Source organism: Apodemus sylvaticus, chromosome 15 (assembly GCF_947179515.1).
Source record: "Apodemus sylvaticus chromosome 15, mApoSyl1.1, whole genome shotgun sequence".
NCBI lineage: Eukaryota > Metazoa > Chordata > Mammalia > Rodentia > Muridae > Apodemus > Apodemus sylvaticus.
Window position 1 is genome coordinate 22,957,614 of NC_067486.1, and position 27,620 is coordinate 22,985,233.

At 36.2% G+C, this 27,620-nt stretch overlaps 1 protein-coding gene across 1 annotated transcript in view; it reads left to right on the forward strand.

The window, feature by feature from the left end:
• Positions 1-26,872, forward strand: part of Lipi (lipase I) — a 51,480-nt gene extending 24,608 nt beyond the window's left edge. The window contains exons 6-11 of the mRNA XM_052159102.1: positions 1,276-1,365; positions 2,354-2,521; positions 4,067-4,171; positions 6,116-6,227; positions 15,595-15,771; positions 26,785-26,872. Coding sequence (XP_052015062.1) covers positions 1,276-1,365; positions 2,354-2,521; positions 4,067-4,171; positions 6,116-6,227; positions 15,595-15,771; positions 26,785-26,872 — 740 coding nt within the window. The remainder of the gene's footprint in view (positions 1-1,275; positions 1,366-2,353; positions 2,522-4,066; positions 4,172-6,115; positions 6,228-15,594; positions 15,772-26,784) is intronic.
• Positions 26,873-27,620: the final 748 nt, after the last annotated feature.

Below are 27,620 nucleotides of genomic sequence, written 5' to 3' on the forward strand. Positions count from 1 at the left end.
AGCAGTTCCTGGCTCGTTATGATGTCATGACACATCACTGGATTCTGTTGTATCCTCTGCCCAAATCAAGCTGTTGCATCTTGATCCATACCTGGACACTAATATTTATCCCAAGAATTCAGTAGCATGAAATTGGTTGTACTGTCAGCTAAAGGATTTCAGTCTTATCTGGCTGTGAGACTTCACATATGAGTCCCAAGTTTTCTGAGATTGATAATGCCTTTCATACTCCTCTTGGTTATAGATTGAAATATTGATGATAGATTCAGAATTTGAACCTTCTCCAGAGCCCTGGAAATCTACAAGCAGATAGAAGCACATAAATCATAGCCACATGGCTCATGCCGCCCTAGCTCAAGTTGCAAGCTAGCATCAGCAAGCCCAGGGCACCATCATCCAAAGAATGAGACAAGCATCACACTGCCTCGACATCTGTATGTGACCTGTATGTCATCTTGTGCTGATCCTTGTCCACTGTCCCTTAGGCAGTTTCTTTGTTGACCCTTATCTGTTCCCACAGATCCTGTTGACTCACTGTGTTCTACTTGTCACACATCCATTTAGGTTGTCAAACTGCAGAGTGAGGAATGCTCTAGCCAAGCTACCTTTAAGAGCTTTCCAGTTTTAACTTCTACTTCAAAAAGTATTCAAGGATTAGCCCTACTGGCACGTGTTTTTGATTTTGAATTTTCTCCATTATGCTGATTGCCATCTGACAAAGAGATTTTTCAGTTTCTCTTACATTTTAAGATTTTCCTGACCCTCCTCACCTCAAAGTATTAGGATTGGCCCTCAGTAAGGAGGTGAAAAATAAATGTGCAAAATTATTATCTCGTAATTTTTATGAGAATCAATTTAAACAGGAGGTATCAGAAAACAGTTATTTTAAAAAAATAACAGCGATTTATTGTAACTCATACATATAATCTTAGAATTTAGGGAGCAAAATAAAAAGGATTGTTCTGAGTTTGGGTCCAGGCTTCAGTTGCATACTGATTTTTAGGGCATTTTGAGCTGTTGTTTATATGAATATGGGTATATGGATATATATTTCTTATGGATATATCTCTGAAAATGGAAAAAGGTGATGGGGGAAGAAGGAGGGAGTGAGAAGGAGAGATGGGAGGACGGGTTTCTGGAGACAGAAGACACTAGCAAAGATAGAACAATTTTTGAAGAACGACTTTAATGTATTTTAGCAGATTTTTTTTCATATATACAGTTGCTCAAAACATTTCAAAAATCGCTATGATTTCATGGGTGTCTTCTTCCTAGGCTTGGGCATTCTAGAGCCTTCGGGACACATTGATTTTTATCCAAATGGAGGAAGAAAACAGCCAGGTTGTCCTACATCAATTTTTTCAGGTACATTGAATGTATTTCATTCTTTTTTCTTTCATTGAAACTGGATTTTTCATACAATATAGTCTGATTACAGTTACACAGGATTCAAAATTATAGGAGAAATTAACTTAGCTTTTGACTTCTTAATCTGTGGGCAATATTTTGAAATCAGAAATGTTGCTATTGACTTAAGAGAGTTATCAGCAAGAAGTAAATGTAAATTGAGACCATTTAATATATAAGGTTACTAGCATATATAAAAACTGGTCATGGATGAAACCTGCTTTGTGTGGTTTCAACAATTTTAGTTTATGTTTGTAATCATGAAAACAATTTTAAGTCATCTAGAAAGGCACGTATAGCTAAGGTATCCTAGAATATCCTACAACTTGAGTTTGATCACAAGATTTAGCACTCATTTTTCCACATATACACTATATTTCCACATATACACACATTGGATGACTCTGGGCACTTATATGTCCCACACATGGAGTTATGCATGGCTTCTGGGTGTGGGGCCCTCTTAAGCACTATGATGGTTAAGTGCATGACCCAATGCCACTGTGACTAAAGAAGATTGAACCAATGAAAGAAAATATGAAAAATCGGGAAAGGGAGGTGACATTAGTAAGTTTTAACTCCACTTTCCTCCATAGACATATTTGACATTGCACCAGTATTTTAGGGATATAGAACTAAAAGGGAAAAATTCAGTAATAGTAAACATTGTTGTACTGTGTTAGTTATAGCCTGTTAAATTTTAACATCTATGCTTTTGATGCTTATTACTTTGTGAAATGTTTTATTAATTCCAATGAATATGTCATGCTTGACTTAAAATTTCATTGGTACATTTTTGATAAGTTGAAATATAACTGTATTTACAATGTTTTATATACATAAGAAACAGAATTTGCTGTGAGTGAATGGTCAGTTTTTCATTAGTTTACTTGACCACGATTTCATGTATTTACAGTTATTTTTGCTTGTTTTTCTCACACCTAAGGAATGAATTACATTAAATGTGACCATCAGAGAGCAGTTTACTTGTTTCTGGCAGCTTTTGAAACAAACTGCAACTTTGTTTCTTTTCCTTGTCGTTCCTACAAAGATTACATGAGTGGTTTGTGTGTGGACTGTGGGAACCTTTACAAAGACTCCTGCCCAAGACTTGGTGAGAGAAGTTGCTGTGCTTATTAAATTTCTTTTGAAGATGAGTAACACCATCAGGGTAGTATTTCAGGCTGGATGCTTAAGTGTGCTTTATATAATCTGCTAGTATATTATGGTTTGGGGAAATTTTTTCATCAGGGTAATGGACAATTCCGTGTATACATTCTCTATCAATTTTTGATTAAGAAATTTTCCTTCCTCTTTTCTTATGTTTAGAGGCAGAATGTCTGCAATTTTTTGTGTACTGGAAACTGTTTTTTCCCTTTCTTTCCTTCAATAGGAAGTCTTTAGGTACAAGTGAAGAGGTGTACCTTGTAGCTAGCTAGCTTTATATTTCCTCTCAGCAAGTAGTCAAGAATTCTGCATAATTCATACCTTCCATATCAGTAAAACTTACCAAGGGATTTTGAAAATGAAAATTAAAAAATAGAATATAAATTACCCCTTAACGATGGGATGTAGTGGGAGGAGATGAAGAAGATAATGGGGGATATAATCAAAGCGCACTGTATATGCTGCCTTAGTTGGAATTTTGTTGCAGTGAGGATACACCACGACTACAGTAACTCTTACCAAAAAACCCTGGAATAAGTGGGGCCTGCTTCCTGCTCAGAGATTTAGTGCATTATTGCCATGGGGGAAAGCATGGTGGCACACAGGCAGGCATCGTGCTGGAGAAGTGGCTGAGAGTTCTACATCTGGAGCAGGAGGCAGCAGAAGGACAGAGTAACATTAGGCCTGGGGTGAGCATTTGAAACTTCAAAGCCCATTCCCAGGAACATACTCCCCCCCAATAGGGCCACAGCTCCTAATATTTCCCCTCCCTACAACTTCTCATCCAAGCCAACAAATTCATATTATCCATGTAGATGAAATCATGAAGGGATAAATAAGTAAGCAAAAGGTGTTCAAATATAAAGAAGAAAAAAGAGGACTTAAAATAATTCCAGAGACTGTTCAGTACTTTCTGAAGAGAATTCCAGGTCTCAGCATATTATAAAGATATCAATATTGGTTAGTATCATGGAAAGATATTCCAGAAATGCTTGCAAAGAAAATAAAAATATATAATAAAAAAGAAATATATTCAATACATAAGACTTATATTATTTATGTTCATGTATATTATAGTATACATACAACATATATAAATATATGATATATACTATATAGTATATAGATAATAATTTGGGGGTTTTATTCTTAGAGCTAAATTGCATGTTAAAATGTTTTATAATTAATTTATTCTGGTAAATTTACTAAAAAGATTTGTAAATAAACTTCTGAATTTATAACATGATGTAAAAACTGATTCAAGTGGATCTTAGTCATTGAGATTATGTCAGGTTCTAATAAGTAGAGTGATTTTGTGAATCTTCCATATAAGTTACTTTGAGAATTAACAAAGTATCTTGCATATTTTTAAGGTACATTTTAATCTACATTTGATCATGTACATTGCTATCTAAGAACTTTAGTGATTTGAAGAATTTTGTGTTCTCATTGATAGAAATTCAATTTCTATGCTCTTTTTCTCAAATCTTAGGTAATCAAGCTAAACTATGGAAAGAAGAGTTGAAGAAAAAAACAGAAGGATGGCCTCTTAGGACTATTGCATTTTTGGATACTAGTAGCCAGAATCCATTTTGTAGTAAGTTGTATGCATTTTTTATTAAATGAGTCATTATAGCTAAGCATTTATTATCTGAGAATAATGGAGTGCATGGTTCTAAGTAATCGTTAAGCATGGCATTTTCACTGTTTTTAAACCTGCAAATTAAAGAATCCAGTTACTACTCCTAAATACAATGTTTAGACAAGCATTATAATAAGTATAGGAAGAGAGACAATGTCAATCACAGCAGACAAGGGAGAAAGACAATGGAGTCACCATCCCTACACGATGGAATCAACCACACTGCTTCCATTTGTTTTCAAGCCCTGGTTGTATATGCTTTCTGTACTCACATGTACTACTGGTGTTTACATGTATTTCCTGCATTCACATGTACATCCTATACTCACATGTAGTTCCTGCACTCACATGTACATCCTGCACTCATGTATACATCCTGCACTCACATATATATAGTTCCTGAACTCACATTTACATCCTGCACTCACATGTACATCCTGCACTCACATGTACATACTGCACTCTCATGTACTTCTGCATTCACATGTCATCCTGCACTCACATGTCCATCCTGTACTCACATGTCCATCCTGTACTCACATGCACATCCTGCACTCACATGCCCATCCTGCACTCACATTTACATCCTGCACTCACATGTCCATCCTGCACTCACATGCACATCCTACATTCACATGTGCATCCTGTATTCATGTGTACATACTGCACTCACATGTACATCCTGCACTCACGTCCATCCTGCACTCACATGTACATACTGCGCTCACATCTATTTCCTGCACTCATATGTACAGCCTGCACTCACATGCACATCCTGCATTCACATGTACATCCTGCACTCTCATGTACTTCCTGCACTCATATGAACTCACATCTCCACGTTTTCAATGCTCTTTTCTTCTTCCCGTTCTCTTCTTCACCTTTTCTCTTCTTCCTAATGTTGAATATTCTCTTCTATTTCATAATTTGAGCTGTCTGCATATGTTTCTTGACTTCACCCTTCTTTTCATTGATAATTTTTATTGCTTAATTTTTTATTGTTAAATATATCCTACTGATGACATTTCAGTACTGAACCATGTTGCCCAATTATTTTTTATATTTTAATTATTTATTAGTTATCTTATAATTTAAAACACAATGCTTTATGCCTTAAAAATGTAAGTGTGTGTACATGTGCACATGCATGATATTTATTATATATTGCATATCTAGCTGAGGTATAACAGCTCCAGTGATCTTACGCTAGATATAGCTATTTAACCTCACTGCCACTCCTCAGCAGCCAAAGCCACTGCCGATTAAAGCTGTTAAGCAAATTTAGCAGGTCATTAGGAGACCTTATAATAAATACTTAAACATGTTCCTTAAAAACATAACATTGTTTAACTAGCTTATATTATGTATCTATTTGGTTTTCTGTTTGAAAACATGTTATAATTTAGCATTGATTTAGCCAAATTATCACCATACTAAAGACTGTCTGGCAGGTTCTTATTTCTCAAAACCTGATTTAGTTCTTTTTTTTATTTTCTACAAAGATGCTACCCCTAGTATGTTGACCACCCTTCAGGGCAGGTCCCACTCCCAAGTATAGTTGGGCAACATGATCTGTAGTTGATGAAGAGGAGTTTTGGAAAACTCAAAGTTCACTGGATGAGAAAGTAAGGGTGGGGATGCTGGATATAGAAATTTGGGATGAGGATAAATACGATCAGGATAAAGTCTTTGAAATTCTCAAAGAATTAAGCATAGTGATTTTTAAAGAACTTGACAAGAAACAGAATGAATTATCCATTGGTAAAATCATTTTATCTGAATTTTTTATTTGCCTATAAAATATGCATATATCATGAGTGCTCCTGTGTCTCTTTGCATCTGTAGTAAAACAATGTTTGAAAAATAGAATGAATATCATTCTGTGTTTTTATTTTGTAGCCTATTATTTTGCTCTCCATATAGTAGCTTTGAGTGAAACTATGAGAAATGGCTCAATTTCATTTGGTTTATTAAATGACCTTGGAATATTGGAATACCCAAGGCTCTATGAGTAAGTACTATTTATTATTTATTTCTTTGATAGATGAAATGTTTGCTTATTTACATATTTGTCCAGGGCTTAGTAGATAATTTATAATAAAATTTTAAATGAGGAGGCTTAAATATTAGTAATATCTTATATATCTTTTTTATTCTATGGGACAAAATTAAATATGAAATAGATAGCACATGGTTCACTGCTCATAGCCACAAACGTTAGAGGACTAGGTGGTTATTTTTTTAAATAGTTCAACAAGGAATTTTATTTTATTTTTATTAGATATATTCTTTATTTTTATTTGATATATTTTTTATTTACATTTCAAATGATTTCCCCTTTTCTCACTTCCCACTCCCCGAAAGTCCCATAAGCCCTCTTCCCTCCCCCTATTTCCCCATCCACCCCTTCCCACTTCCCTGTTCTGGTATTGCCCTATACTGCTACACTGAGTCTTTCCCTAACCAGGGGCCACTTCTCTGTTCTTCTTGGACATCATTTGATGTGTGGATTTTTTAAAATAGTTCAACAAGTAATTTTATTTTATTTTTATTAGATATATTCTTTATTGACATTTCAAATTATTTTCCCTTTCCTGGTTGCCCCTCCCCCAAAAGTCAATAAGCCCTCTCTTATTCTCCTGTTCCCCAATCAACCCCCTCCTGCTTCCCTGTCCTGGTATTCCCCTACACTGCTGCACCAAGCCTTTCCAGGATCAGGGACTTCTCCTTCCTTCTTCCTGGGAATAATTTGATATGTGAATTGTGTCTTGGGTATTCTGAACTTCTGGGCTAATATCCATTTATCAGTGAGTGCATACCATGTGTGTTCTTTTGTGATTGGGTTACCTCACTTAGGATGTTATTTTCCAGTTCCACCCATTTGCCTGACAATTCCATGAATTCATTGTTTTTAATAGCTGAGTAGTATTTCATAGTGTAAATATACCACATTTTCTGTATCCATTCCTCCATTGAGGGACATCTGGGTTCTTTTCAGCTTCTGGCTATTATAAATAAGACTGCTATGAACATAGTGGAGCAGGTGTCCTTATGACATGCTGGAGAATCCTCTGGGTATATGCCCAGGAGTGATATAATGGGGTCCTTCAGTAGTATCATGCCAAGTTTTCTGTGGAACTGCTAGACTGATCTCCAGAGTGGTTGTACCAGCTTGCAATCCCACCAACAGTGGAGGAGTGTTCCTTGTCCTCCACATCCTTGCCAGCACCTGCTATTTCCTGAGTTTTGGATCTTAGCCATTCTGACTGGTGTGAGGTGAAATCTCAGGGTTATTTTGCATTTCCCTGATAACTAAGGATGCTGAACATTTCTTTAGGTGCTTCTCAGCCATTCGATATTCCTCAGGTGAAAATTCATTGTTTAGCTCTATAGCCCATTTTCTAATAGGGTTATTTGGCTCTCTGGAGTCTAACTTCTTGAGTTCTTTATATATATATATATATATATATATATATATATATATATATATTTGCTCTCTGGAGTCTAACTTCTTGAGTTCTTTATATATATATTTTTTTGGTTGGGAGACTGTCAATAACCACTTTTATTATTTTAGGGGTTATGGGACTGTTTAGATGGTATATCTGATCCTGATTTAACTTTGGTATTTGGTACCTGTATAGGAAATTGCCCATTTCATCCAGAATTTCCAGTTTTGCTTTTGTAGTATGATCTGATGATTTTTTGAATTTCCTTAGTTTTTGTTGTTATGTTTCCCTTTTCATTTCTGATTTTGTTAATTTGGATACTGTCTCTGTGCCCTCTGCTTAGTCTGGCTAAAGGTTTATCTATCTTGTTGATTTTCTCAAAGAACCAGCTCATGGTTTGGTTGATTCTTTGTATAGTTCTTTCTGTTTCTACTTGGTTGATTTCTGCCCTGGATTTAATGATTTCCTGCCTTCTACTCCTCTTGGGTGTATTAGCTTCTTTCTGTTCTAAAGCTTTCAGGTGTGCTGTTAAGCTGCTAGTGTATTCTCTCTCCAGCTTCTTTTTGTAGGCACTCAGAGCTATGAGTTTTTCTCTTAGCACTGCTTTCATCAAGTCCCATAGATTTGGGTATGTTGTGCCTTCATTTTCATTAAATTCTAAAACGTCTTTGATTTCTTTACTTATTTCTTCCTTGATCAAGGTATCATTGAGTTGAGCATTGTTCAGCTTCCATGTGTATGTGAGCTTTCTGTTATTTTGGTGCTATTGAAGATCACCCTTACTTCATAGTGATCTGATAGGAGGCATGGGATTAGTTCGATCTTCTTATATCTGTTGAGATCTGTTTTGTGACCAATTATATGGTCGATTTTGGATAAGGTACCATGAGGTGCTGAGAAGAAGGTATATCTTCTCGATTTCGGATGCAATGTTCTATAGATGTCTATTAAATCCATTTTGTCCAATGCTTCTGTTAGTTTCACTGTCTCTGTTTAGTTTGTGTTTCCCTGATCTCTCCATTGAGAAGAGTGGGGGATTGAAGTCACCCACAATTATTTTGGGAGGTGAAATGTGTAGTTTAAGCTTAGTAAAGTTTCTTTTATGAATGAGGGTACCCTTGTATTTGGAGCATAGATGTTCAGAATTGAAAGTTCTTCTTGGTAGACTTTTCCTTTGATGAGTATAAAGTGTCCTTCTGTGTCTTTTTTGATGACTTTTGGTTGAAAGTCTATTTCATTGGATATTAGAATGGCTACTCCAGCTTGCTTCCTGGGACAATTTGCTTGGAAAACTGTTTTCCAGCCTTTTACTCTGGGGTAGTGTTTGTCTTTGACACTGAGATGCATTTCCTGTATGCAGAAAAATGTTGGGTCCTGTTTACATATCCAGTCTGTTAGTCTATGTCTTTTTATTGGGGAATTGAGTCCATTGATGTTAAAAGATATTAAGGAATAATGATTGTTACTTCCTGCTATTTTTGATATAATTTTTATGTTTGTTTGGTTTTCTTCTTTTGTGTTTGGTGAAAGAAGATTAATTAATCTTGTTTTTTTCTAGTGTGTACTTTCCCTCCTTTTGTGGTGTTTTCCATTCATTATCCTTTGAAGGACTGGATTTGTGGAAAGATACTGTGTAAATTAGTTTTGTCATGGAATATGTTGGTTTCTCCATTTATGGTAATTGAGAGATTTCCTGGATATTGGCATTTGTGTTCCCTTAGGGTCTGCATGACATCTGCCCAGCCTCTTCTGCCTTTCATAGTCTCTGGTGAGAAGACTGGTGTAATTCTGATAGGTCTACCTTTATATGTTACTTGACCTGTTTTAATTATTATGTGACTGGAGGAATTTATTTTCTGGTCAAATCTATTTGGAATTTTGTAGGCTTCTTGTATGTTCATGAGCATCTCTTTTTTTTTTAGGTTAGGGAAGTTTTCTTCTATAATTTTGTTGAAGACATTTACTGGCACTGTAAGTTGGAAATCTTCACTCTCTTCTATACCTATAATCCTTAGATTTCGTCTTTTCATTTTATCCTGGATTTCCTGGATGTTTTGGGTCAGGAGATTTTTGCATTTTGCATTTTCTTTGATTTTTGTGTCAATGCTTTCTATGGTAACTTCTGCATCTGAGATTTTCTCTTCTATCTCTTGTATTCTGTTGTTGATGCTTGGATCCATGACTCCTGACATCTTTCCTAGGTTTTCTATGTCCTGAACTTTGTGGATTGTAGTAATACACTTCTCTATCATGGGCTGGTATCACAGCTAGTGTGCAGCTTTCCTTAACAGGGATCTCATGACTCTGGAATATGATGGTTTCCCTTTGTGATTTCTTTATTGTTTCTACCTCCCTTTTTAGACCCTGGATGGTTTTGTTCAATTCTTTCACATGTTTTGTTGTGTTTTCCTGTAGTTCTTTAAGGGCTTCTCCCTGTTTACTTGTGTTCTCCTGTATTTCTTTAAGGGAGTTATTTATGTCCTTATTGAAGCCTTCTAACAGCATCATGAGCTGTGATTTTAAATCCAAATCTTGCTTTTCTTGCGTGTTGGGACATACAAGACTTGCTATTGTGGAAGAATTGGGTTTGGATGGTGCCATATTGCCTTGATTTCTGTTAATAACATTCCTATGTTTGCCTTTTGCCATCTGGTTATCTCTGGTGTTAGTTGGTCCTGCTGTCACTGCCTGGTGCTTGTCCCTCCTGTGTGCTACAAGCCTATCTCAGCATCTCTGGGTAACTGGCTTCCACCTGGCACAGAGTGCTATGGGGCTGCCTACCTCCTGGGTGAGGTGGGGCCCTGGCAGACTGAGTCCTAAGTGATCTCTGAGTTCCTGGCTATAACAATCCACTCAGTGCCAGGAGTGAAGATGCTGGCCCCACTTCTAAGCATGGGACTCCCTGCAGAGCAGATGTCCCCTAGCAAGAGAGGTACACAAATGGCTGTGGTGGCACTGCCCAGCTTCTAGTTGCAGGTGGGGCCCTGGTGGGCAGTGTCCCATGCGATCTTACACTCTGGTGTTCCCTGTGTACCTGGCTGCACTTGTCTGCTCAGTCACAGGAACAAAGATTAGGTAAAGCTCTTTTTGTGTCATGTTTTTGACTCTTAATCCCAGTGTTCCTTCTAAACATCTTGCCTGTCCACTTTCTCAAGCTTTTAAACAATATCATTTTACTGCTGTCATAAATAAAATTTTAGTGCTATCAGTCAATGATAGTGTGAGACAAATTTAACATTTCAAGATCCCTGAGTTCCAAAGCTCCCAAACACATGTTGAACACACATTTTTCCTCAATTCCAATTGACTTACTACATATGTATAATTCATTATACACATTTATAAAGTTACATAATCTTTAAGCACATTTACAGCTCAAATTTGCTAACCATCCATTTATTGCTTAGGTAGATTCTTAAAATCCAAGATAAAAATTCTCTTAAAAAAGCATGATACAAAGGTAAAGTATATATTGATATTATAGTTTCAAATGTGCTGGTTTAAACTACTAGAGAATCATTTACTAGTGAAACTTTTTAAGTGTGGTGACTGAGTAAACAATAAACTCTATTTGGCTAATAATAGGCAATAAAATTGCTTCACAACTTTGACCTGTTATTGGTGAGCAGGAGCCACAGTTGCTATCTCCAACTTTTATTGTTTTCACATCTTAGTTAATTATAATACCCTAATTTGGCCAATAGAATAAATATATTATGTCTGGTTTCTAAACATAGTATAACATATAGATAGAGCCAGTTGTCAATTAAGAGAAAGAAAAATCATCTACGACTGGATGCAGGTTTAATTGCCAAACAATGGTAGCCCTCTTACTTGAGGGCACTCAACCTGAGATAGTGTTATTCTTCAGAAGGAACCAAAATACTGGTAGAGGTAATGCCTAATTGAATATGAGTAGTGAGTTTTAGGATAGATTGCCACATAATATGGTATGAGAAGGTAGAAAAGGAGTTAACATCCTTAAAAGTAATGCAATCTTATAAGCAAACTGGGAGAATTTGCTTTCAAAGATCCAGATAAAAAAGAATAACTAAACTCATAACGAACACACAGACTACGTTATTTACACAGCTGCTTCAGTTTTTCCAATAGGTAAAGGAATTTGTTCTGATTAATTTTACAAGCAGTTAAACACTGTGAAATAGTGCTACATTTGCTCATAATAGAGTCAGTATAGAAAGGGATGCAAATCAAAACAATCTTGAGATTCCACCTCCCACCAGCCAGAATGGCTAAGATCAAAAACTCAGGTGGCAGCAGATGCTGGAAAGGATGTGGAGAAAGAACACTCCTCCATTGCACGTGGGATTGCAAACTGGTAAAACCACTCTAGAAATCAGTTTGGTAGTTTCTCAGAAAATTGGACATGGTATTACCAGAGGACCCAGCTATACCACTCCTGGGCATATACCCAGAATATGCTCCAACATGTAATAAGGACACATGCTCCACTATGTTCATAGTGGTCTTATTTATGATAGCCAGAAGCTGGAAAGAACCCAGACGTCACTCAACAGAGGAATGGATACAGAAAATGTGATATATTTTTACAAATGTACTCAGCTATTAAAAACAATGACTTCATAAAAGTCTTAGGTAAATAGATGGAACTAGAAAATATCATGCTTAGTATGGTAACCCAATCACAAAAGAACACATATGGTATACACTCCCTGATAAGAGTATATAGCACAGAAACTTGGAATACCCATATGAAGCTTAAGAAGAGAGACCAAAGTGTGGATACTTTGGTCCTTCTGATATAGGGTTCAAAATACCCATGGGAGGAGATGCAGAGACAAAGTGTGGAGCAAAGACTGAAGGAAAGACCATCCAGAGACTGCCCACCTGGGTATCCATCCCATATATACCTAGACACTATAGTGTCATTTTGGTGAATGCCAAAAAGTACTTGCTGACAGGAGCCTGATAATAACTGTTTCCTGAGAGGCTCTGCTAGTGCCCGACAAATACAGAGGGGGAAGCTCTCAGCCAACCATTGAACTGAGCACAGAGTCCCCAATGGAGGAGCTGGAGAAAGGACCCAAGGAGCTGAAGGGGTTTACAGCCCCATAGGAGGAACAACAATATGAACCACCCAGTACCCACAAACCTCCCAGGGACTAAACAACCAACCAAAGAGTATACATGGAAGGACCCATGGCTCCAACCACATGGGTAGCAGCAGAGGATGGCCTTGTCAGACATCAGTGAGAGGAGAGGCCCTTGGTCCTGTGAAGGCTGGATGCCCCAGGGTAGGGGAATGCCAGGTAAGGGAAGTATGAGTGTGTGGGTTAGTGAGCAGGGGAAAGGGGCAAAGGATAGGGGTCTTTACGAGGAGAAATGAGGAAAGGGGATAGCACTTGAAATGTAAATAAGAAAACATAATTATAATAATAAATAAATGTTTACCTAAGCTTGGTTATTGCTTTTATAGTAGAGTTACAAGGCATTTGAACTTTTGTCCAGAAAAGAGAAGAATCAAAGAATCTTAAAAGACTTCTCATTTTCCCTTCACGCACTGAAATAAGAATATCTGCTCTTTGTACAAAATATGCAATATTATACGTGGAAAATAGGATCACCTAAGACTTATTAATGATTCTTCCTCTTCTTTTCCCTGGTTCACCCCTCATTCTTATACATGATCTGCAAACACTGCATCTTATTTTTATTTTTATTTCCTTTTTTCTTTTATTTGATTTTCTTTCTGTTTTTGGAAAATTAGGGCATCACTGCAGATATACTGACTTCATACATATTGTTGTTATATGATCATTTTTTCCATATGAATAAAAGCCATTTAATTGATTGAATAGTAACACAATACATTTAATTGATGAAATGTAATGTGTATGTGTGTCTGTGTATGCACGTGCATGCATGTGCTTGTGTGTGTGTGTGTGTGTGTGTGTGTGTGTGTTGTGTATGCGGTATAAGGGAGAATATGCATGCTACAGCATGTATGTTGGGATTCAAGGACAATTCTTGGATACTGAGTCTCTGCTTCTATCATTTGGACTCCAGGAATGAAACTCAGGTTGTAAGTTATGGCAGCCTCTTATCCACTAAGATATATCACCGCACCTCACTGTAGGCTTGTAAATAGAGGATATGAGTCTTAAATATTCATAGCTGAGGAATCACTCAGATGAATGATAGTGAGATTATAGAAAACTCCAGAGTCTGAAGATGCCTTTCAGTGAGAGACAAAGGGAACTAAACAAATTCAGTGGAATAAAAACAAAGAGTGAGAGATATTTTAGAGGTTTGGAGACTTCTAAATCTATGTGTGATGTATTTTTATGATTCATTGGAAGGATGAAATTGATTAAAGTAAACCAGTCTAGAATAATATCAAAATTTGAACAGTGAACCCTGTCTATATCAAACCATCATACCAGGAGTTGAGTATCTACAGACTGTATCCAATTTAATCTTTCACTAAATGTTTTGAGTGGAAACAGGCTAAGCAGTGGAGGCTTTCTTTTTCTTTTTTAATAAATCACATCTGTCTTTAAATATTTCAGACTAGTGAGGCAGATAGTCTTTAAATTAATATTAAAACAAGCATTCCTCCAATTTTAATAATTGTTTACACTGAGGCAATCTGATATCAAGGGAGGACGAGAGGAGAGGGAGATGGAGAAAATCGGTAAGTTGTGGGTAGAGTCTGAAATGTTGAATTGGGTTTGGGGAGAGAAAAGTAACAGAGACAAGAGAAGAGAACCCCTTGATATAGAGGGGCTAAGAGTCCAGGCATTTGGAACCTCTGGAGATGATGGGAATTGGCAGTGACATTCCTAACTGTGTGTGATGCAGTAACTCAGAAATTTGCATATGCTCTTTCAAATATGTTGATGTGTTCAATGAAGTTATATCCTGGAGGGGAAAGCGAGTCACCTAATCGGGGCAAAACCAGAGGTGCACATCGGAGGGAATGGTGATATCCTTTGGAGCATCTAGTTTACTATGTAAAGAATTTAAGGGACTGTAGAGCAAGGAGAGGTCAAGGTTAGCAGGAAATGCTGGGTTCCAAGTGCTGCTCTCTGTTCTAAATGGACCTGGGCCTCTGCTCCTGCACTTTGCCCTGCAAAACAGTCACATCTCTCAGTGAAGATTTCCCTGTACTTTCTCTCCTTTCTTCCCTTTCTCCTCCTCCTGTGGTTCCTCTGGCTTACCTCTTTAATATCCTTAACCTCTGAGGGATGGCAGTAGAGTGGGCTCTGTTTTGTTTGGATTCGGCCAATACTATAATACTAGAGATTATTTTATGGTCTCATATTTCTTATACACAAAGATGAAGAACTTGAGAAGGAGCAATAAAAAGATTTATAAGTATTTTTTTTATAACACATGGTGGGTGAATTCTAGAAAGCATCTTAGTTTTGGTTTTGTTCTTTTACATTTAAAATGGCCAATCTTATAATAGTCTAGAAAGGAAGTTTCTGGCTAAATGATTTCTAAGCATATGGTTGAAGTGTGGATTCTATCCTGATATATTGAGAGTGGTCATGAAATTATGCTTATAAAATATTACTTTTTAAATTTAAAATATTTACTTTACTTTTTCATTTTAAATCTCAGTATTTTATTTTAGGAATTTTCTTTAAAGAAAATTACTCTAAAGAATGTTGGGATTGTTTTTCGTTTGAACTCCTTGTCAACTGAAGGGACTAGGATGGTTGAAGGATCTATAAAGTCAAATACAGAAAAACTAGTCTTAGACAAAAGTATACACTCATGTGTCTGTATGGGAATGTATAGATTTTTATTGTTACTCTATTCAGCTTTGTCTGACTTCTTCACTATAAAATTTTCCTCTGTGTTCTGCCTCATTACAATTATGCTGACTTAAAAATATATTTAATTTATTAATATATTGAACATATAATTTCTTCTGCCTAGGAAGAGCAAGCCATTTGCTAATCTTCAAGAAGTCAAGATTCTTGCTCAGTTCGTAAATGATATTGTGAACATTTCACGCATTAGCATGACGTATTTTCAGTCCACAAATCCTTACTGTCCCACATGCGAGTACAGAATAAAGAGTCTCCTGTTAAAATCACTCACACATCCAGAAAGGTAGGAAATTGAAATTTTAATTACAATATTCTGTCTTAATATATTAAAAGTTCTCTGTAAGTTTTGGTTAAGAATTTATGGGTACAAATGTTGGCTAATTTTATCATACACAAACCCCAGAATGTTAAAAATGTATTACAAATATTATATAATGTATTTATTTTGTCTTGAGTGATACTAAGGATAATTTAGAATCACATTGTTTATTCAAGAGAAAAAACATACACACATAATTTCACAAGTTATTACATGGGTGGAAATTCTGTACAATATAGTCCTTTAAAGGATTATCAACACTTTTATTTATTTATTTATTTATTTATTTATTTATTTATTTATTTATTTATTTATCTATTTATTCATTTTCTATATTCTTTGTTTACATTCCATATGATTTTCCCTTTCCTGGTTCCCCCTTCCACATAAATCCTATAAGCCCTCTTTCCTCTGCCTGTTCCCCAATCAACCCCCTCCCACTTCTCTGTTCTGGTACTCCCCTACAATGCTGCATCAAGCCTTTCCAGGATCAGGACTCTCTCCTTCCTTCTTCTTGGGAATCATTTGATATGTGAGTTGTGTCTTGAGTTTTCAGAGCTTCTGGGCTAATATCCACTTATCAGTGACTGCACTCCATGTGTATTCTTTTGTGAAGGAGTTACCTCACTTTGGATGATATTTTCCAGATCCAACCATTTGCCTAAGAATTTCATGAATTCATTGTTTTTAATTGCCGAGTAGTATTCCATTGTGTATATATACCACATTTTCTGTATCCATTTCTCCATTGAGGGACGTCTGGGTTATTTCCAGCTTCTGACTATTATAAATAAGGCTGCTATGAACATAGTGGAACATGTGTCCTTATTGCATGTTGAAGAATCCTCTGGGAATATGCCCAGGAGTGATATAGCTGGGTCGTCCAGAAATGTCATGCCCAGTTTTCTGAGGAACCACCAGACTGATTTCCAGAGTGGTTGTACCAACTTGCATTCCCATCAGTAGTGGAGGAATGCTCCTCTTTCTCCACACCCTTGCCAAAACCTGCTGTCTCCTGAGTTTTCAATCTTAGCCATTCTGACTGGTGTAAGGTGAAATCTCAGGGTTGTTTTGTTTTGCATTTCTTAATGATTAATGATGTTGAACATTTCCTAAGATACTTTTCAGCCATTAGAAATTCTTCAGGTGAAAATTCTTTGTTTAGCTCTGTACCCCATTTTCAATAGGGTTATTTGGTTATCTTGGGGTCTAACTTCTTGAATTCTTTGTATATTTTGGATATTAGCCCTCTGTTGGATGGCAGGTTGGTGAAGATCTTTTCCCAATTTGTTTGTTGCTGTTTTGTCCTTTTGACAGTGTCCTTTGCCTTATCAACACTTTCTTTTGTTCATTTTGCTTTGAAGTTCAAAAATAATGTTACTAGAGTTTAAGAGGAAAATAAAAGGATCAGCAAGCAATAAATGTCAGCTGCGTCAGTGGAGATTGAGACAGAGAAGTGGAAGAGGAAGAGAGAAAACATGGCTTTTGTGTTGGGGTAAATCAGTAGGGTCAGGGTAGGGTTCTTAGGCCCATGGACAGGACCAGGGATTATTCTATGCAGCTGTGATGCCAGTGCTGCAAGAAGAGACAAGGAGATCACTGAAGCATGCTCACCATCCAGGCTAGACAACACAGAAAACTCCAACTTCAGTAAGGGATCCTATCTCAAAGAAATAAGTTATAAAATGCTAGGGGGATATGTAACATTGTGTTCTGGTCTCTGCGTGTGCAGGCATAGGTAGGTGTACTACACATGCACACATGCATGCATGCATATCTCATACATATCCCACCCCATATTCTCATCACAAAAGAAATAGTTTTGGTATTGGTTGTAATATCTTTAGTTTGTTGTAATATTTCTATTTTCACCCACCTTCTATCTGTCTATCTATCTATCTATTGTACAAATTGAATTCCCAATTATCTTTTAGAAATAAAAGTGTAGTACAGTATATAAATAGTTGAAGAAAGCAAAAACAAAAACAAAATATGATAATATATATATATATATATATATACTTATATGTGGGGGGTATAGTGATATAAATGTCTTATGTGTGTATGGGTGCCTTTGGGCATGTACATGTGTGTGTACTGATATTTTACATATCATTCTTCAATTGCCATTCACACTTTGTTGAAGAAAGGGTATCTTTCTGGCCTCATAATTATGAGCCCCAGGAATCTGGCAAATTTATAAGAGTGCCTTTTTATGTGAGTGCTAGGGATTCAATTCAGGTCCCCACCTTGTGTTACTGACTGAGACATTTCCTGAGGCCGAGAACATACATTTCGATGAGTTCTATATTCACAGAGGAGTGTGGAGAAATTAATTTAAGTGCAAATCATCTTATAATTTAAGCACGATAATATACATACATTCAAAAATAGTAAAATTCTATTATAGTGATAAAAGGAAGTTTCATTGTCCCTGTGGTCAAAATGTATACAAAAAGTACCAAAATCAATAGATATACCAGCAAGAACATTTAATATCATTTCTTACAAATGTATGGTTGGAGCAGGATATCATCATACATTGAAGATCAAATTTGTAGTTTTGATCTATACCTGCTTTGGTACTTATTTTTATAATAAAAAAGCATTTCTATGAATTAACAAATAGGTATTGATTGCAAATGATTTCTAAAAATGATTCATATGTAATGTTTCAACTAAGACATCATTATTAATACTTCTTGATTTGTATCACTATTTAATTTTTTTTAAAGATATTTGCTTCATATCCTGATTGTACCTTTTTCTCCTTCTTCTCTTCTTAGTGTTCCCATCTTCCCTCCCACCACATCCCCTCCTTCCCTTCTCCTCAGAACAGGGGAAGCCTCCCAAGGATATAAATCAGCCTTGGCACATCAAGTTGCAGTAAGACTAGGCATATCTTTGTCTATTGTAGCTAGACAATACAACCCAGTTAGTGGACATGGATTCAAAGGCAGGGTATTCAGTCAGAGACAGCCCCAGATTCCACTTTAGGAGTCCTTTCAGAAGACCCAGCAGAATAACTGTTACATATATACAGAAGGCCTAGGTCAGTCCCATGCACACTCTATGGGTGACAGTTCAGTAGCTATGAGCACCTATGTGCCCAGGTTGGTTGCTTCTGTAGATTTTCTTGTGATATTTTCTGCAGACTCTTTCAATCCTTCTTCCCCCTCTCCCACAGGATTTCTCAAGCTCCACTTAAGAATGTTTGGCTGTGGGTCTTGACATCAGTTTCCATCAATTGCTGGGTGAAGCTTCTCTGAGGACAGTTATGCTAGACTCCTGTCTGCAAGAATAGCAGCCTATCATGAATGGTGTCATGACTGGGTTCCCTTTCATGGAAGGGATTTTAAGATGGACCAGTCATTGGTCAGCCCATCTCTCAAATTATCCTCCATTTTGTATCCCTGTACATCTTTTAGGTTGGACAGATTTTGGCTATAAGGTTTTGTGCCTGGTTTGGTATCACAATCGCTCCATTGGGAATTTTGCTTGGTTACAGGAGATGGCCAGTTCGGGCTCTAAATCCTGAATTGCTAGGAGTCTTAGCCTCTTAGATTCCTGGAAATTTCCATTGTCCCAGGTATCTAGCTAGTCCCAGATATTCCCTTCCCAATCCATTCTTTTTTCTCTCAGGACTCTCTCCCTCTATCTTTCCTGCAGGTGATCCCTCCTGTTCCCATTCCCACTTCTCCCCAACCCAGTAGTCTCCCTCTATTCACCACCAATGTCTAATCTATTTCCCCTTCTCAGTGAGACTCAAACACCCCCCCCCACACACACACACACTTGGGCCTTACTTGTTACTTAGCTTCTTTGTGGTTTGTAGCACAGCATTATTATCCTGTTCTTCGTGACTAATAGACACTTATAAATGAGTACAAACCACATCTGTCTTTCTTCATGCAGGGTGATCTTTTCTCATTTCATTCATTTGCCTGCAAATTTCATGATATCTTTGTTTTTAATGGCAAGTCATACTCCATTGTGTAGATGCACCACATTTCCTTTATCCTTTCTTCAGTTGAGGGACATCTAGCTTGTTTCCAGCATCTGGCTATTATGAATAAAACTATGCTTCTAGTTATCTATGAACATAGATGAGCAAGTGTCCCTGTGGTATGGTGGAGCATTTTTTTAGTATAGGAGTGCTATAGCCAGGTCATAAGGTAGATCTATTCCCAATTTTTGGAGAAAACACTAAATTGATTTCCAAATTGGTTGTATAAATTTGCACTCCCACCAGCAAAGGAATGGTGTTTGCCTTGTGACAGATAATCCTCAGCATGAGCTCTTCTTTGAGTTTTTGATCTTAGTCATTCTCAGGGGAGTGGGTTAAAATTTCAGAGTCATTTTGATTGTTTTGATTTGTATTTCCCTGATGACAAACGTTGTTGAACATTTCCTCAAGAGCTTCTTGGCCATTAGCCATTCCTCTGTAAAGCTCTCTGTACCCAATCTTTTAATTGCTTTATTTGGTTTGTCATTGTCTAATTTCCTGAGTTCTTTATGTATTTTGGATATCAACCCTCTGTCAGATCTGGAGTTAGTAACAATATTTTCCCATTCTTTAGACTGCTGTATTGTCCCTTTGAAAATGTTCTGACCTTTCAGGAAATTGTCAGTTTCATGAGGCCCAATTTATTAATTGCTGATTTTGAAAAATTGATTCATATATAATGATTTAATCAAAGCATAAATATTAATATTTTTGCTTCAGCAAAAAAAACCCCTACTTTTGCAAAACTACACAGCAATTGGAGGTAGAATTGGAGCTGTGGCCGGCTTATACTTTTCCAGATATTATAGACACAGCATGATAGGTTACTGTAAATGTGGCATTTTGCACATAGCTGCTCTCTTTAACATTGATGATTATGGATTAATAGTGTTTCATTTAAAAGTATTACATAACTTACCCAATCACCATTTAAAGGACATGAGCTGTAGTTTTGTTTCTTATTAGTAAACTTATATTTGCATATGGGTTTTTAATATGGCTATAAGGTGTAATTTTTTCTTATATAGATATCAAGAACTAGGATTATTGGGTCATATGATATATCCTAAACTTTATAAGATATTAACCCAGAAGCTTGGAATATCTAAGATACAAATCACAGACCAAATGAAATTCAAGAACAAAGACCAAAGTATGGATACTTTGGTCCTTCTTAGAAGGAGGAACAGAAAGAATACTCATGGAGGGAGATACAGAGAGAAAGTGTGGGGCAGAGAATCAGGAAAGGCCATCTAGAGACTGCTCCATCTAGGGATCCATCCCATATACTGTCACTAAACCCAGACACTAATGTTGATGCCAACAAGTGCTTGCTGACAGGAGCTTGATATAGGTGTCTCTTGAGAGGCTCTACCAGTGTCTGACAAATGCAGAGGTGGGTGCTCTCAGCCAACCATTGGACTGAGCACAAGATCTCCAATGAAGGAACTAGAGAAAGGACCCAAGGAGCTGAAGGAGCTTGCAGCCCCATAGGAGGAGCATATGAACCAACCAGTATCTCCAGAGCTCCCAGGGACTAAACTACCAACCAAAGAATACACATAGAGGGACCCATGACTCCAGCCACATATGTAGCAGAGGATGGCCTTTTTGGACATCAATGAGAGGAGAGGCCCTTGGTCCTGAGAAGGCTGGATGCCCTAACATAGTGGAATGCCAGGACAGGGAAGTGGGAGTGGGTTGATTGATGAGCACAGGGAAGCGGGGGAATGGGATAGGGTGTTTTCAAAGGGGAAACTGGGAAAGGGGATAGCATTTGAAATGTAAATAAAGAAAATATCTAATAAAAATACTTTATAAGAAATAGTCAAATAATTTTTCAAAGAAACTTTATGTTTTGCTACTTTTGAACAGCAGTATATGTTTATTGCTCTTTGACAAGTGTTCCTCTACCACTCTTTTAGTTACTTCATATTATAGTGATAAACAAATATGATTAAGGTCACTTATGCAAAATACATTTAAGTGGGACTTGTCCTGGCAAAGACATAGGAGTCTATCAGCATTTTGGCAGGGAACACAGCAGCAGGCAAGCGGGCATGGTACTAGAGCAGCATCCTGGGCATGGAGGGAGACTTCTGAGACAGGAAACCAGTTCCAGTGTCATTCCTTCCCCAAAAGACCACACCTCCTAATCCTTTCCAAACTCCCACCAGCTGGAGACCAAGTATTCAAATGCCAGAAGCTTATGGGTGACATCTCATTCAAACCACAACTAGGTTACTTTTTGCTTTTATTTTGGGATTGCTTTTTGATTGGTTGCTTGGTTTCGGTTTTTTAACAGGTATGCAAATATAGCTTGCTGTTAATTGGCATTTTTCAAATGGTAATGATGAGGTCATTTGTACTCTTGAATTTAGGCATTTATACATTTAGCTAAATAAAATTAATGACAGTGTAGGTAAATTCTTGCTGTGGCTTTTTGTTTTCTATTTGTAGTATATATGTGTGTACATATAACTTCAAATATGAATTCATGTGTTTGTTCTGGTATATGTAAAGGCATGTGTCTTGTATAGGCCAGAGATTAAAGTCAGCAATTTTCTTTACTCAACTTTGATTTCTTTTGGAACCTAGACTTCTATTGAATCTGAGCTCACTGGATTCTCTTTCATACATATAGCAGCAAGTTCTAAGGGGTTGGGATTTCTTTGTGTCTCACCCCTGAATCCTGGTTTACATGGGTGCTGGGATTTCTAATTTCTGTCCTCCTGTTTGTAAGGGAAGAATTTTACCAAATGTAGCTTCTCAGTCCCTTCCTTAGATGCTTTTGTTGATAACGGCATGTTCTCCCGTGGTTTATCTTACTTTCTAAAGTAGTTTTCACAACAGTGCTTTGTATTGTAGGTGCATTATTAAGGAAGCACAATATAAGGTCTTTGAAAAGTTCCTCATATTTTCTTCATCCTGAAACAAATATTACTTTCAGTATTTTCACAGGTTGCTATGGTGTCTGTTGCCTTGATTGTATTGAAAGGTCTATTGGCATATATTCTTTGTTTCTCAAAAATGACACATTATTTTCTTTGGATAATCAAGGTTTTTTCTTAATTGGAACAGTTAGATTATAATATGCCTGATAATTTTATTCACATATCTTTGATTGCTGTAAGGAATGGTTGATTATAATTTTGTACTATAATAAATTCAAAGCATAAATGGTAAAAAAAATCATATTTTCTTCTATGAAGGAATTTGGTAATTAACTCTTGTCTTTGAATTCCATTTTCCTTGCCCTGAAGATTTTGGTCCTTTTCTTTTCTTTTCTTTCTTTTTTTAAAAATAAGATTCCATCTAAAGTTTCAATCTCATCTTGAATTTCTTTTTGTTTCTGTATCATTTACCTGTATTCATTTGGGATTCCTATTTCCTATTCCACTGCCTCTATCCTCCAGATCCTCTTCTTCTCTGTTTCCCTTCAGAAAAGAGCAGGCCTCCCTGATATCAACTGAACACAACACAGGTAGCAATAAAACGAGTCACATATCCTCATATCAAGGCTGGATGAGGCAACACAGTTGGAAGAAGAACATCTCAAGAGCAAATTAAAGAGTCAGAGACAGTCCTTTGTGCTACTGTTAGGAGTCCCACAAGAACATCATGCTACCCAACTAGAACATATATGCAGATAATCCAGATCAGGCCCATACAGGCTCCCCAACTGTCACATTAGTCTCTGTGAGGCCCTATAAGCTATGCTCAGTTGATTCTGTGGATTGTGTTCTCTTGGTGCCCTGACTCTTTGACCCCTCCAGTCTTTCCTCCTCTTCTGCACATTTTTTCTGGCTCTGTCTACGGTTTGGTTTTGGGTCTCTATATCTTTTTTCCCCAGTTGCGAGATGAAGTCTATCTGTTGGCCTAGGTACTAATTTGTTCTGCTGCCTGGTGTGGTCTAAATTTGAGCAGTGCTGTAAATATATTTTATAAATGGAGAGTTTCTATAAATATCTTTGAGGCCGATTTTCAAGAAGCTATTAAATTCCTTTTGGACAGATGTTCTTTAGATGGCCTGATTTCATGCTATTCTAGGCAGACTTGGAGAAGTATTTAACCTAGGTTAATTTACTTCCACCTTTTAAGCACACTTAAAGCACACTTTGTCTAGCTAGTGACCTGTATGTTGTGAATTTATTATTGTCTAGAAGTTAAGACAAGCTGTATCTCTGTCTCTGTTTTAATGCTTTTTTTCTTTTTTTTATTGATATATTTATTTACATTTCAAATGATTTCCCCTTTTCTGGACCCCCACTCTCCAAAAGTCCCATCAGTCCCCTTCCCTCCCCATTTGCTTAACATATTTCTCTAAGTCATTTGCAAAGGAACATTAGGAAAAGTAAAAGCGATAAATCACGCAAAGCTCTCAGGAAGATTTTTTTTCAGAAAAGAAAAAGGGTATTTCTTAACATTTGTTTTGTTATTTATAGATTGCTGTAGAAACTAGATTGGATTTAATTTTAGTTATTATCTTAGCATTGCTTCCAATGTTATTGAAGTTTATATTTCCTCTTGTATTAATCTGTAATAAGCAAAGAATTAGAAGTGTAATATTCAATGTATATACTAAAATAAAAAATATAAAAAAATTTTTTCTCTTGGTACTTGTAACAAGGAAACATCTCCCTTGAAATAGTGCTTTCATGAGAAAGCAGAACATATCAAGTATAAAATAAAACACTTTAAAATGAGAGTCTTGACAGCGAAAATAGATGACTCTTAGTAATATAAAGACAAAGAAAAGTGAACTCTCACATACACACTGGCAAAATTTAAGGTTAGTAGGCCTGACACATCGGCTTAAACTGTTCTTATAATGTTTCACATGCCTTATGAACTGTGGGGTTATTTAATAGGACATATATTCTATGTGTTAATAACCTAAATCTGTGGTGATTAGCTTGTGATCTTCTTTATATTTTAAAAAGTGAAAGAAAACATCCTTGCTTTGTTCGTATATCTTAGACATGTAGTCTGGAAAGGCACGGAGCAGCTGAGGTAATTTTTTCATTTGTAAGTCTGTTACATGTTTAACATAAAAAGAGTGTTAAATTGTGGCACACGAAATTTAAGTATTGAAGCCATATTCATTCGAAAGTACAACAGAATAGGGCAAGAATTGGTGTAAAGTTTCAGAGGGACTAAAAATCTTCCCTTGACATTACTTTAGGTTTTTTTTTTTTTTCAGAAAATATTTTTAATTTATTTCATGCGTATGTGTATTCTGCCTATGGAGGCAACCGTGCGCTCCTTGCTTGCAGTGCCTGCATCTTCCAGAAGAGGGAATCCTGTGCCTTGGAACCTTCTATAGCTGCTTTGTGCTTACTGGATATGGACCTCCCCTCCATGGTCCTTTGGAAGAGTAGCAAGTGCCATTAACTGATGAGTCACCTTCAGTCCCCAGAAGCACACACTATCATCTCCTATAACATAATGAAAGCTGCTTCTGCTGATATCTGAAACTTTTTCTAGTATTTGAGTAGAATCATTCAACAATTCTAGCCCATGATATGAAAATGAAAGTTGGCAACCAATCTTTACTATTTCAAATGTGAAGTATCCATGTTAATTTTTAAGATGATCAGAGTTGACATTATATATGCAAACACAAAATGTATTTCTTATAAAAGTCAAGCACTTTAAACAAAATCTGCTCTTAAGTGTTTTATAACATTGATAGCTGTAGTGGTTCAAGCCTGCCATCTCTGCATATGTAGGATACAGAAGAAGGTTTAAAGTGAACTCAAGATCAACCTGAGCTATGTTACAAGACAAATAAACAATAAACAACAACAACAACACACCCAATAGTATTTCCACCAGCTAGGAGGTTGATTAAAGTAAGATAAACTGTATGGTTGTCTTGACTTCTTTTGACTTAGTTACTATTGATGATTTTGAGTCCATGCAACAGACAGTGGAGGAGGAGTGAAACTCTACATTTTAAGCATATGAAGCTGTAGAAGCCTTGGCAAAACAATTGCTGCATTTTTCAAGTCCTGAATATCATACTTGGGGTTGCTTTGCTGCACACCCGTTATAATGCTTTAGATGATTTGTATTTAGTTTCTCTTTGTATCAATGCCTCAGCCTACACATACAGAGCAATAGTATAATTTTCATAGGATTTTTCTGAGAATTGATATGATGCTGTTATAGTCTCTGACTTTGGTAAGTGCGCATTTTAGTCTTAGCAGTTTTATTTTGGAAATTTTGGGGACTTTCATTGTAAATTATCTCATCATCTGCAAATTAAGAACTAGGTGTTTGTTTCATAAAAAATTATTTCAACCATGTGTTAATTTTTCCCCTTCCATAGATTTTTTTTTTTTTACCAAACTTTTGCTAATTAATTTGATTTCTTGTGGTATTTTTTTTGATTCGTTTTTGTTTGCAAGTTTCTTTAAAGATTAACAAGAAAACAAGCCTCTGGACAAGATTCTGAATTAACCAGTTGTTTGATATATTAATCATCTCAAATACTGTATACACAATCTCATAAAATGTATAATATCTTATTTCCATAAATGGCAAAACAGGGTTGAAGAAATGCTTGTAGAAAAATATGTTTCATATGTCACTCTCTCTCCTTGGAGGTAGTCATGATGAAAAGAGGATTGTAGCTACATTAATGTTGAATTTAATAAGACACTAATTTCAGTAGCAATGTCTATTATCCTATACAATTATTCTATACAATGTGAACATCTTATATAGTAGTAGAGGTAGGAGTGGAAATGAAAATTATTTTCCTTCTCATAAGTATGATCTCTGTGATCATACACAGATAGGACAAATGAATTCAGTTGTACAGGATTGTTCCAATGCCCTTCTTTTGGAAAATTAACTAGTTACAGAATAGACTATTCTTATAATATATTACATTAATACATTAAGAGAAAATAAAATTTGCTACTTTACTAATAGTTGTTTCTCTTTTTTCTTCTCTTTCAAAGACCACCAATTTGTAAGTATAATTTTGTACTTAAAGAAAGAACAAGGACAGATCTTCAACCAGATAAATGTAACACGCAGATGGGGTGAATGCCTTCTTTCATCCAGTTTAAAATTATGGACTAACAAATTTGTCAACAGCAGCAATGTATCCAGTCACTGCTTTAGAATGCATTATTCATTCTGTAATTCAGGCATACCTGTTTTAATACATTTTGGAGAATCAAAAATTAGAAAACAAAGTATGGACATGACAAACACATTCTGAATATATTCTAAAGCTGTTTGTTTCTCCTTACCTGCTTCTAAGTGAATTTCAGCATTGAATGTTTACATCTGCTACTTAGCTTTATAATAAGTGAATATGTTAAAGGCACAGTTCCTAAAGGAAATGGGAAGGTTTGTGTTTTGCAGTGGAGCCAATTCAATATCACTGTACATATCTATTACAGAAAAATAATTTTTTTAATTTGAAAATATATTGTTTAGTGAAATATGTTGGGTTTATGTGGACCTTGTAATTATAAAGAACTTGTTATGCACTGCAAATAAGGTTGTTGTGCTATTGTGCTCAAGAAATTAATAATTTATGGACGTACATTGCTTAAGATGAAATTCTAATTTTTGATTTAATGATAGGAATTTTGAGTGGATTAATATAATTTTTCTCAGTCCTCTAAGAAATGTTTGTGAATTTTACTCAAAAAACTATGAATAGTGTCTATCCACTATGATGATAAAAATAAACATGACTTTACCTAATAGTTACAAGGATCATTATTGCTTTTGGAACATTTTAACTTATCAAATTTGATAAAACTTCATGAAACAAGTCTTG